Source organism: Meriones unguiculatus, chromosome 3, assembly GCF_030254825.1.
Source record: "Meriones unguiculatus strain TT.TT164.6M chromosome 3, Bangor_MerUng_6.1, whole genome shotgun sequence".
Taxonomy (NCBI): Eukaryota; Metazoa; Chordata; class Mammalia; order Rodentia; family Muridae; genus Meriones; species Meriones unguiculatus.
Window position 1 is genome coordinate 7,478,107 of NC_083351.1, and position 12,588 is coordinate 7,490,694.

At 47.9% G+C, this 12,588-nt stretch overlaps 1 protein-coding gene across 2 annotated transcripts; it reads left to right on the plus strand.

Annotated features, from left to right (window-relative positions):
* The first annotated feature begins 166 nt into the window (after nt 1–166).
* On the plus strand, nt 167–11,536 carry Ubiad1 (UbiA prenyltransferase domain containing 1). Of its 2 annotated transcripts, XM_060379086.1 has the most exons (3): nt 167–1,028; nt 2,482–2,586; nt 9,517–11,536. In XM_060379086.1, exons 1-3 carry the CDS (start codon nt 500–502, stop codon nt 10,002–10,004), a joined length of 1,122 nt encoding a protein of 373 aa, XP_060235069.1. In that variant the 5' UTR covers nt 167–499; the 3' UTR covers nt 10,005–11,536. The 2 variants fall into 2 exon arrangements, with proteins under 2 accessions (XP_060235069.1, XP_021491885.1); XM_021636210.2 differs by lacking the exon at nt 2,482–2,586 and having other exon boundaries at nt 169–1,028.
* Nucleotides 11,537–12,588: the final 1,052 nt, after the last annotated feature.

A 12,588-nucleotide genomic window follows, 5' to 3' on the forward strand; every position in this document is an offset into this window, starting at 1 on the left:
CTTATTTTAGTGAGTAAAACGGCCCAGTACATTACAGGGCGACACGCCCTGAAATACTCGGCCGACTAATGTGAGTCTTAAGTTTAATTTACTTGTTGAACTCGAGATCCGGCCTTTGACCACGCCCCTGTCCGGCCTTTGCCCGGCCCTGCCCGCCGCCGGACTGGGTTTCCGGCCGGCGTCCTGAGGCCGACGCACAAGATGGCGGCGCCGGTGGCCCGCAGGAGGTTGCAGATTGAGGCGAGTTGTTGAGTTGTGGCACGCGGAAGGGGATCCCAGTCAAGCCTCGCTCAGGTGACAGGTGGTCGGGCAGCACCGTGGGCCCCGTTGCGGTGCATGGCCTGCTCTCTGGTGTCTTCAGTTTTTACCGCCTCCCAAACCCTGTCCCCGGGCGGAACCTAAAGGAAGGTCAGGCCAGGCTGTCCCGCCTATCTTCGTCCTGGGGCGGTTCCCCTGAGTGGCTCACTTTTAGAATTGACTTTAGCCACGTGTAGCTTCAATGGCTGAAGTGCAGGCCCCGGGGGAGAAGATCAGTATCCAGGCAGGAGAGACTACCAAGGTCGGGGACAGGGACCCGCTGGAGAACGACTGGCCCGAGCAGGACAGGCTTACACAACGGTCCTGGAGACAGAAGTGCGCCTCCTACGTGTTGGCCTTGCGGCCCTGGAGCTTCAGTGCCTCACTCACCCCTGTGGCTCTGGGCAGTGCCTTGGCCTACAGATCCCAGGGGGTCCTGGATCCCAGGCTCTTGGTGGGTTGTGCAGTGGTTGTCCTGGCTGTGCACGGGGCCGGCAATTTGGTCAACACTTACTATGACTTTTCCAAGGGCATTGACCACAAAAAGAGTGATGACAGGACTCTTGTGGACCGAATTTTGGAGCCCCAAGATGTTGTTCGATTTGGAGTCTTCCTCTACACCTTGGGCTGTGTTTGTGCCGCTTGCCTCTACTACCTGTCCACTCTGAAACTGGAGCACTTGGCTCTTATCTACTTTGGAGGCTTGTCTGGCTCCTTTCTCTACACAGGAGGTAAGAATTGGCCTGTTTCCTGTTTCTTGCCCAATTGCCTAGACTGGAAACTACTACTTTACATAGGAATTGTAGAAGTGTCAAAGACACCTTACTAAATTAGGCCATTTGATTGGAAATCCAAAATGTGTGTGTCTTGGATACTTTGAAAATCTTATGTTGTGAAGGTCGTAGTTTGGCAGTAGATTGTGCACATTACTTACCGGCTAGGGACATGGCCTAGCCTCTAAGATCTTTTACTGTAGGGGCTGGAAAGATGGCTCAGTGGTTAAGTGGCTGCTCTTCTAGAGGTCTTGAGTTTCCCAGCAATCACATGGTGGCTCACAAGTATCTAATGGGATCTGATGCCCTCTTCTGGCATGCAGGCATACATGCAAACAGAGCCTTCATATGCATAAAAATACATAAAGAAATCTTAATAAACCTGGCAGGGGAGATACCATGATCTCAAAGGTGCTTTTCCCAAGCCCAGGCTTAGCCACTGCACTCTAATGTGCTGACCCCTGCAACTTTCCTAAATGTGGGGAACTCAACTGCATTAAAAAGAAAAGAAAAGATCTTTTACTATTCTTGCAGAGGGCCCATGTTCAGTTCCAAGCACCCATGTTGAGTGCCACACAAACACGTTTAACTTCAGCTTCATGAGATCTAACACCCTCTTGGAGCCTGGGCATTACCACACATGGGCACATACACACAGAGAAACACACATATATCAATAAAATCTTAAAAACATCGGAAAAAAAAACCCCACAAAAACCAAAACCATAGCATGGGCTGGCAAAATAGCTCAACAGATAAAGTCACCTACTGCCCAGCCTGGTATAAGGTAGAAGGAGAGGACCAGCTTCCAAAAGTTGTCCTCAAATCTGTCTTGTCACATGTATGTGCACACACTCAAACCAAAAGTTAATATATAATAGGACAGCATATAATAACTATGCAAACCATTGACAGAGGCATTTAATCTTTTTGTCGTTATCTTCCCTTTTAATCTTTAATCACTTGTCTGGCCCGTCATTAACTGACATGTGATGCAGTGCATAACTGGGTGTAAGAGGTGCTGTGGCTGGGCCAGAGAAGGGGACCCTAATGGCTATTTTAAATAGTTTGGTTGTCGTGGGCCTCACTAAAGAGGTAACACCTGAGCTAGACTGAAGGCAATGAGAGCTCGTGTAGACATCTGGGAGTAGACCTCCAGGTAACCAAGTGCCGAAGTGCTTGGTAGCTTTGAGGACTAGGAAGAAGTCCGCTATGTGCATGAGGGAAGTAGTCCAGGGAGGCAGAGGAAGAGAGCTGTGTCTGGGGAGTTGGGGGAGGCTTGGAAACTTCCTAGGCCCTTTGGGCCTCTGGACTTCTTTACTCTGAAGTGCCCCGGAGCCATTGCTGGGTTTTGAATAGCAATGTGATGTCATGCTTTGAAAGAATTTCTCCGACTATGTATTGGGAATAGGTAAGCAGGTGCGCAAGGGTGGAAGAACAAGGACCACATCAGAGGCCCCTGAGCAGCCCAGGCAAGATGTTTGGTGGCTTGCATCAGGCTGGCGGCCACAGAGAGGTAAGTCAGAATGGGCTTTGGAGGTAGACAATGTGTCCCAGTGGACTGGATCTTAGGTAGAGATACCACAGAACTAAGTTTGACTCAGAAGGTTTGGTCTGAGCCACTGGAAAGCTACAGTTGATGTCATCATGTCAGACAGGGAAGAAGGACAATGTTTTCGCTTTTTTAATTTATTTATTATGTATACAATGTTCTGTCTGCATGTACATCTACCTGCATGCCAGAAGAGGGCACCAGCTCTCATTGTAGATGGTAGTGAGTTACCATGTGGTCACTGGGAATTGAACTCGGGACCTCTGGAAGAGCAGTCAGTGCTCTTAACCTCTGAGCCATCTCTCCAGATAGTCCCCCTCCTCCCCCCCCCTTTTTTTTTTCGAGATAGGGTTTCTCTGTAGCCCTTGCTGTCCTGGACTTGCTTTGTAGACCAGGCTGGCCGCAAACTCACAAAGGTCCGCTTGCCTCTGCTGGGATCACAGGCATGCTAAGGCTAAGGCAAGGTTTCTGGAGGGAGGTTGGGAGATCAACTCTGGACATCTTAATATCTGCTAAGAGCTCCAAGCACAGATGTTGAGTAAAGCAGGTTATAGAGGAGGCCTGGGCTCCTCTTATAGATAACATTGTAGGGTTGGTGAGATTGTTAAGAGAGAGTGTTGGTAAAAAGCACAGAGGACCATTTCTAGGCCCTACAGCCCTCTTACGTAAGAGAAGGGGAAGATGAGGACCATATAAAGGAGACTGAAGGTGTGGGAAGAAAATCAAGAGACTGTAGTTACCTAGAAGGCAGTTGAAAATTTAGGGCTATTAAAAGAGTTTGAGGCAGCCAGGTGGTGGTGTAATACGCATTTAATCCCAGCATTCAGGAGGCAGAGGCAGGCAGATCTTTAGTTTGAAGCCAGGATGGCCTACAGACTTAGTTCTAGGACAGCCAGGACTACCCAGAGAACCTCTGTCTTATAAAAACAAACACAAAAAAAGTTTGAGGCAGAGGCAGGCAGAACTTTGTAAGTTCGAGGCACAGATGCATACATGTAAATAAAAATAAATGTTGAAAATAAAATATTCCACCAGCCCAGCGACTAACTCCTCAACACACAAACCTCCTGAGTTCTTCCTCTATACCATGGTGTTTTCCTTAGTTAAGTGATATTTTAACGAAGACTTGAAGGAAATGGAACTGGCCATCGGTTAGAATTAGAGTCTGATTGAAGGGCCAACAAGTATAAGGGTCTGGGGTCCAGTGTAGTCCAGAGGAAGAATGAGGCCCAGGGAGAGGTCAGCAGGGGCCACACTCAGAACAGGCTGGTTGTCCATCTCCATCTCTATTGGCTACTCCCCGCTCCTCAGCCTCTGGAGCTCAGTCCAGAGGTCTCTTTTTCTCTCCCATGGCTCCTTTGTTGATTATAACCAGTCTCACTTGTTAAGTGGTAACTCTTAAGCTTGAGGCTTATAAACTCCAGGCTCGCATCTGACTTCTCTTGGGAGACTGTGTGGTCTAGACAGCCCCCAGTGCCCTCCTCACTCGTACAGCATGGCAGGTGTGTACCTTACCTGTGAGCCATACCCCTGCTCATCAGCTTTTAGTCATTCCTAGACCATGTGAAGTCAGATTCCTGGTTATCTCTTCAAAGACACCTACAGCTTTCTCATTTTACACAGTAACATTTTTTTTCCCTCCTCTCTCTCTCGCTCTCTGTGTGTGTGTGTGTGGTTTTGAACACAGGGCCCTCACATGCTAGGCAGGCACTCCACTGAGCTGCATCCCTAGCTCACTCATAACTTCATCCTTTTAGCTCTTCAGGCCCAAAGCCATAAGCATCCTTATTAACTTTGTTAGCCAGGTGTGGGGGTGCATGCCTGTAATCCCAGCACTCTTTAAGACAGAGTTTTTCTTGAGATGGGTTTCTTTGTGTAGCCATTTCAGTCCTGGAACATGCTCTGTAAACCAAACTGGCCTCAAACTTAAAGAGATCCACTTGCCTCTGCCTTCCAAGTGCTAGACTAACGGTTTGCACCACCATGCCTGACTGGACTCTTCTTATATCTGGCACTCAGCACATCAGCAAATTGTATTGCTGTTAAAAATCCATTTCAGATCTGACCACTTTTCCCCACATCCTGACTCCATCTTGAACCTCTCCCTGGAGGTCCAAGTGGTCCCTTTGTATGTGGCCTCATCCCTTTCAGGCTATTGCCAGACCATCACCCACAGCAACCCTGTTAATGGAAGGCAGCTGGCAGTCCTCTGTTTAACACTCTTTGGTGGCTCCCACCTCATTCAGAGTAAAGACAAGTCCTTATAGTGACATTCAGGGCCCTGCATTATCTGCATACCTCTGCCCTTCCCAGCTCTGAATTGCCCTCATCTTTCCTCTTAGACCCAGAATATCAAGGCATGCACTTTACAGGTGCCAATTTGTCTGTTTGGAATGCTCTTTCCCGTCCCTGTGTGGCTTCCTCTAACCTCCTTCACCTGTGTCACCTGCTTTGGGAGGCTTTGCTTTCTGTTTAAAAGTCCAGTTAGCCAGGTGATGTTCCACATCTATAGTTCCAGCACAGAAGGAAGAGGCAGCCTGGTTGCAAGTGATATCTAACCCCATCTTTTTTTTTTTTTTTTCTTGAGTCAGGGTTTCTTTGTGTACCCTTGACTGTCCTGAACTCACTATGTAGACTGGCCTCAAAATCTCAAAGCACCACCATACTGTTGTTATAAAAAATGAAAATCTCTATTTTACCAGTGAAGACTCAGGAGTCAGATGCTGAGGTGAAAACCTACTAGCTCAAAGAGGCAGAGAAATCATCCAGCTGACCTTCCTACTCAGCTCACATCCCAGAAGGAAAGGCCAAAAGCCCAAAGCTAAAAGTTTGCCAACTTACCCAACAGCCCAGGAGGAACAAGCCAACTGCTAAAAGCTCTTGGATTAAATGTGTGTGTTAGGTCTGACCCACACTACAGTCACCTGTTTATAATAAACAGAAAGTTCTTGGATTAAAGGTGTGAGGGCTAACCCACACCAAAAAAAAAGAAAGGTTTTTACACTTCACAATCTCGGGGTTCACAATGGGATCAAATATCCTTCAACACCACCTGGCCCCAACCAAATCAAAGAGAGAAAGAAAAGAAAAAGAAGGAAGGAAGGAAGGAAGGAAGGAGAAAGAAAGAAAGAAAGAAAGAAAGAAAGAAAGAAAGAAAGAAAGAAAGAAAGAAAGAAAATGGAGTGTGATAGAAAAAGACACAAGCACATGCATGAGTGAGCACAACTGCATATGGGTACAAAACACATGTACATAACACATGCTACACACTTACGGTAAAGTACTCATGGAGTGAACAATTAAGATTGCCGTATATTTCACCAGGCCTGGTAGTGCTCCCCCGTAATCCCAGTACTCTGGAGGCAGAGGCAGGCGGATCTCTGTGAGTCTTAGACCAGGTCAGCCAAGGCTACACAGAGACGCTGTCTCGAAAAAAACAAAACAAACAAAAGCAAAAAAAGAGTGCCATGTACTTTTACTATATGTGCACGTTTTGTCTGCATGTATGTATATACACCAGGTACATGCAGGTTCCCAGAGTTAGAGCATTAGATCCCGAGGAAGTGGAGTTACAGACACTTGTAAGCTGCCCTGTGGGTGGTGGGAACTGAACCTGGTCCTCTGGAAGAGCAGCCACTGATCCTAACCACTGAGCCACTTCTCCAGCCCCATAGATCTTCTTTCTTTCTTTCTTTCTTTCTTTCTTTCTTTCTTTCTTTCTTTCTTTCTTTCTTTCTTTTTTTTTCAGATTTATTTGTTTATGTATTTTATATATATTGGAGCTCTATTTGCATGTTTGCCTGCATGACAGAAAAATGGCCATCAGATCCAGTATAGATGGTTGTGAGCCACCATGTGGTTTCTGGGAATTGAACTTAGGACCTTTGGAAGAGCAGCCAGTGTTCTTAATTGCTGAGCCATCTCTCCATAGATTTTCTTTAACATTGGCTCTTAGTGGTGTATGATTGGCATACAGTGAAGTGTGTTTGGTTTGGTGAACTTTAACAAATGTAAACAGCTGTGTAGTCCTTCATTTCCATTATCCCCAATGCTTTCTCAGGCTCTTCCCACCAGCCCCACCAGCCCCACCAGCCCTAACCTGTCTGCAGATAGCTGGTCTTCTAGTTTCTTTCAATTAGTTTAGTTCTATGTGGTCTAGAGAACCGTGTAGAGAGAGCTAGCCCATCTGGACTACTTACGACTTCATTTGTTTATTGCAATTTGAACTCTGTTTTTGTTTGTTTTGTTTTGAGACAGGGTCTCTCTCTATATGACGCTGTCTAGCCTGGAATTCACTATGTAGATAAAACTGGTCTCCAACTCACAGAGATCCTCCTGCCTTGCCTCTCAAGGGCTGGAATTAAAGGTGTGGGTACCATGCCTGGCCTCAGAGAGAGCTCTTGAGTCGGACTTCTTTGGCTTGGTGTGATTTTTCTGAAACTCCCTGTGGTATCAGCTCCTCTTTACTGTTTAACGGCGTGGGTGGAGGGACATGCCGCATTTTTGTTCTGCTCACCTGCTCAGGGACCTTTGGGTTGTATCTGTATTTTGTACTGTGACTGAACATTCATGTTCAAGTCTTTTTATGAGTATTTGTTTTCAGTTTTTTGAGTAAATGCCTGGAAATGGAACTGTTATGACCTCCGTTGGGAGACGTTTAATTCTATAGCGCTGCCAACCCCTTTGAGAAGAACTTCTACTTGCTCATATTCCTTAGTGGCATGAGACTTAGTGGCTCTGTGCCTTTGCCAACCTCCTTTCTGAGTTAGCCTCTGTGTGTGTAGCCAGGCTGGCTAGAAACTTGTGATCCTCCTGCCTTTGTCTTCCAAGTGCTACTATGAGAGGCCCTTGCCAACGTTTTGATGTAGGTCTTAACAGATTAATTCTGGCTGCTGCATGGAAGGCCTAGATTTCACTGTGCCCAGTATTTCACTTCAGAACACAGTGTTCGGAGGGCTAGGATTGGTTAAGAGACTCCCAGATGGGTCACATCTGAGTCAGGAGGCACCTTTGGTCTTGGGCCTGTCTCCCACACTGTTAAAGTGCTCTCTGTAAAGGCTCAGTCACCTTCTTGCATCAGATAAGCTCAAGATTATCAGACCTATCAGAGTGAGTTTGTGCTTGGCTTTGGTGGAAGACCTACTTAAGGTCAGAACCCAGGTTTCTGTTGTGTGTTTTGTCTTGCTTTGAAGCTCTAGTACAATTAAATTAGAGTCAGAAAAACAACAGGAGAAGCAAGCTGTAAGTCTCTAGCTGCTAGGAGGAGGGAGAAGGAGAAGAAAAAGAAAGTCATGCCTTTTGTAGTAGAGGTAGGCAAATAGGCATGTGGTAGAAAGTGAGGTGCCCCAGACAAGGGGTGGGAGAACCCGGAGTGCCTCAGCTTCAGCCAGTGCGCAGTAAAGAGAAGAAAAAGGAGCTCTGTGAGCATGTTCATGACTGTGGCTCCATAAGCAGCAGCCTCAAGTCGCTGCTGATCTCAGTGGGGAATCTTCGGAACATTCCATTAGAGATCAGTTATTCCCCAACCTGAGCCCCGTCATGGTGTTTAGGTTGGTGAATGAACTTGAGAATGCTAGCTTGTCCTGGGAGGAGGCTTCCTGAATACCTGCACTGTACAGGGGTTATGGGTTCACGGGCTCAGGGCTGGTGTTCTCTCAAAGGAACTTCATCCTGGGCACATGTCCTCAGATAACCAAGCCTGAGGACACACCTTTTGCTATGAGGAATTGGCTTCCTGGTGCTGGGGGGCTGAGGAGTCTTGCCTGTGGTGCCTTATGGGGATGCTGCATTAAAAAACCAGGGGTACTCATGCCAGCTGCTTCTAGGAAGCTGAAATTGGCCAGATCTTGGTCCTTGGTCTGTGTGGTTGTAGATCCCCTGTAGACTATCGTCACCTGTCATTTTAGACAGATACCCCAAGACCAAGCTGTATAGCATCAGTAGATCCAAAGGCTTTGCAGGTATCTGTAGCAATAAAAGTTTGGATCCCCTCTCTGGCCAGCTTTTGCCATTGTACATGGCTTTACCTGTTCCAATTTGAGTGTGAAGTTTTCCTGACCTCAGTTCCAGTAGGAAGTGTTTGTTACTGTGGCTCTGTGTTCAGTTCAGCCCTAGTGCCAAGGATTGGGGAGCCAGTTGTGACAAGCCAGGTGCTAGGACTGTTATTCCAAGGACACGGGGTTGTTGAGGGTTTGAGTGTTCAGAAAGGGCAAACCCAGAGTTTTAAAGGAATGCTGGGATGGGGTAGGGAGTTTACAAGATGAAAAGTCACTAGGAGGGTGTTGCAGTATTCCAGAGTAAGATGACCCTGACTTGGACCTGGATGGAAGGCAATGGGATGTGGTGTGGTGCTGGGGTTGGAGGGAGAGAATAGGCAGGCTTTGGAGCAGAATGGTAAGTGGGGATAGTTTGGTTTTGATTGGTGGGAACCACAGAGGGGACACTATTTTCTTCATTATATGGGTGACCGTTTTTTTTCAGTGGAAGTATATAGGTTGTGAAATACCATAATCTTTCACTGGGGTCTTTCAAACCAGAAGACTTTGGAGGAAGAAGGCAAGATGTCTATTCTGCCTTGCAGGGCCGGAGAAGGGTTTTCTGCCCCAGATCATAAAACCTTTTGCATGTTTTTGGGCTCATGTCATTTCTGTGAACCAGGAGTTCAGAGTAGAACTCCTTTGTGGCAAATACTGGGTTAGGGGACAAATCCTAAAAGGCAAACTTGACAGGTACTTGGCAGCTGGACTTAGAAATCTGAGTCTGTATTGGATAATTTGGGGGTACCCCAGTAATTGCTCACCCTCATAGCCTCCCACCAGACATGGTCATCTCTTGGATAGCCCCTCAGTGTCCAGCCCTTGATTTACAGCTCCTCTTTGACTTTTCTGGCCGCAGGAATTGGATTCAAATATGTGGCACTGGGAGACCTCATCATCCTCATCACTTTTGGCCCACTGGCTGTGATGTTCGCCTATGCTGTCCAGGTGGGGTCCTTGGCCATCTTCCCTCTAGTCTACGCCATCCCTCTGGCCCTCAGCACGGAAGCCATTCTCCATTCCAACAACACCAGGGACATAGAGTCTGACCGGCAGGCTGGCATCGTCACGCTGGCGATCCTCATCGGGCCCACCTTCTCCTATGTGCTCTACAACACGCTGCTCTTTCTGCCCTACCTGATCTTCAGCATCCTGGCCACACACTGCAGCATAAGCCTGGCACTGCCCCTGCTCACCATCCCCATGGCCTTCTCCCTTGAGAGGCAGTTCCGCAGCCAGGCTTTCAACAAGCTGCCCCAGAGGACAGCCAAGCTCAACCTCCTGCTGGGGCTTTTCTATGTCTTTGGCATCATCCTGGCACCAGCAGGCAGTCTGCCCAGACTCTGAGGAGACCAGCAGCTCTCACCACAGCGCAGTCCCTCCTTAGGATGGGTAGAATCCAGAGACTGAGCAGGGGTGCCACTGGCCAGGGTGGGTGCTCAGCAGAGTGGGTGAGCTTCTGCCCTTGTGTGTTGGGATTATCTTTGTAAAGATATGAAACTGTTCTAGTGTCCGTAGATGGATTGGACACACTGTCCTTGTGTTATTTATAATCTCCACTAGAGGGTGTTGTCAGGCCACTTTAGGAGGAAAGGTCCATCTTCCCCTGTTCTAGACAGTATATCCTAACAGTCTGTGAAGGAGCTGTGTCCCAAAAGGGCCGTAGTGATGAGATACTGTACTGTCCTGTTACCTTTGCATGTAGGAAGTGGCAATAATTGGTGCCAGGCCCCATTTGCAGGGAGCACCTGTCGCCCAAATGAATGTGCTGCCTGCTAGAGAAAGTCCCTCATTAACATAAAGTTCCCGGCTTTTTGTGTAGGTGGTGGTTCAGACATTTCTGTCCTTCATCTCTCCTTTCACTCATCACCACTGTTGAGGAAAGTGGCAGTTCACCCCGCAGCAAAACGATCAAGCCTGGGGCACCTGAGAAAAGCTTTCGTGCGTTGTGGTGGGGGTGGGCTGCTTCCCCTGTAGAGTCCACTAGGATGGCAGTAATTATTGGGACCCAAAGCGGTAGTATCCAGACTGGGCAGCAGTAACACATGAGTCAGCGTACTTCTCTGTCCACAGAGCCACAGGATGGGCAGAGCAGGGCTTGCTGAATGTACAAGCCAACGGACAACAGTCCTGGCCCCACTCTGCTAGATTGAGAGACCCTGCTAGTGAAAGGTCTATGAAATACGTCCCTCCTCTCCTTGTGCTCTGTTGCCTGTCTTGTTCAGAGGGTGGCTTCAGTGAGATCACATCCAAAGGATGTTGTACCCTTCGAAGTGTGACACCTTGTGTTGAGATGACCACACCATCCTCAATGAGCTTCATTCTGTGACCAGCTGTCCTGGAGGGTACTACAGGTTCTTGGCCTGCAGAAAACCACCTTGAGTTAGCACTGGGTCATTTCCTTGGGAAAAAAACGTATTTAAAAACTGCCCAGAGTTCTTCTGTAGTCAGCGTGGTTTGTTTACCAGAGAGCCGGGGTCCCTGAGCTTGGATCAGGGACCGGAAACCTAGGGAAGGGGTGCTCCTTTCCTGTTCTCCCCAGCATGCCAGGTTTGTGGCATGTGGTGGTTTTGGGTGTCCTGCCTTTGGAGAAGCCCCTATGACCTCTGTTGGGAATGACCATTGTTACCTGGAGCTTGGAGGGCCAGCGGCTCTCAGGGCCACAAGCCAGGCCTGACACATGACTACCCTCTCAAAACTGGGTCAGCTGCTACACCTTGCTGGGTGCAGGTTTTAATGTCTATTTTTATATATGATCCACAAAGGCCATATTTGGGGCCACATTTTTTATACAGGCCACCATAATTTGTATTCTGTCTCCTGATTCAATGAAAGTTTCCTATAGATTTGTTAATTAAAATAAACAGTATTCATGAGCAGCTTCGTGTTTCTTTGCTTTCTTCCTGCTCTTACTGTGGGTTGTGCAGAGACTTCAGGGAGTGCCAGGCATGGGGGTGCAGCCCTCGGGAGACAGGCTGCTGGAACTCTGGGAGTTTGAGGCCAGCCAGGGATACACAGTGAAACCCTGTCTCCAGGACGAAAACTCATTCCAGGACTTTGGGACAGTGCAGTGTGGTGGAGGGGTACTTTGTTACCAGTGATGAATTTGGGTACAGTTTGACCAGGATTGATGGCTTGTCTTGGCTGGTTTTATGGTTTTATGGTTCTAACTTGACATAAGCTAGAGTCACAGGAAAGAAGAAAGCTTCAACTGAGAAAATCCCTCCGTATAGCTGGGCTGTAGGCAAGGCTATAGAGTATTTTCTGTTCAATTAGTGATTGATATGGGAGGACCCAGTTCATTGTGGTGCCATATCTGGGCAGTGGTCCTGGGTTCTATAAGAAAGCAGGCTGAGAAAGCTGTGAGGACCAAGCCAGTAAGCAGCACCCCTCCATGGCCTCTGCATCAGCTCCTGCCCCCAGATTCCTGCCCTGTTAGTTCCTGTTCTGTCTTCCAGTGATGAAAAGCAATGTGAAAGTGCAGGCCAAGTAAATCCTTTCCTCACCAAAGTGCTTTGGTTATGGTGTTTGGTCACAGCAATGGTAACCCTAACTAGGACGGGGGCCCTTAGGAAAGGTGGTGGGGACCATTCAGAGCCAGCTGGGCCAGACCACATTAACCTCATTTCCCTCTATCCTCTGCTGCTTACATTTCTCTTCTGCCAGGTCACCGTGCTGATGGATTAGGAACCTGTAGTAGATGGAGTGAGTTTACGGTTCGGGTAGGCATTTGACAATACATCCTTATGAATGAGGCAGAGATGTGGGACGGATATCACTGCAGTTAGATAAATTCCTGAGGCTGAATGCACCGTAGAAGACAGCTGACAGATCAGCGTGTCAGCAGTGGGGAAGGCAGCCCTCGGCAGCACATTCAAACAAGCCCTGCCCTCTGCCCTTTGCCCAGCCAGATTATCTGTTATTAACAACT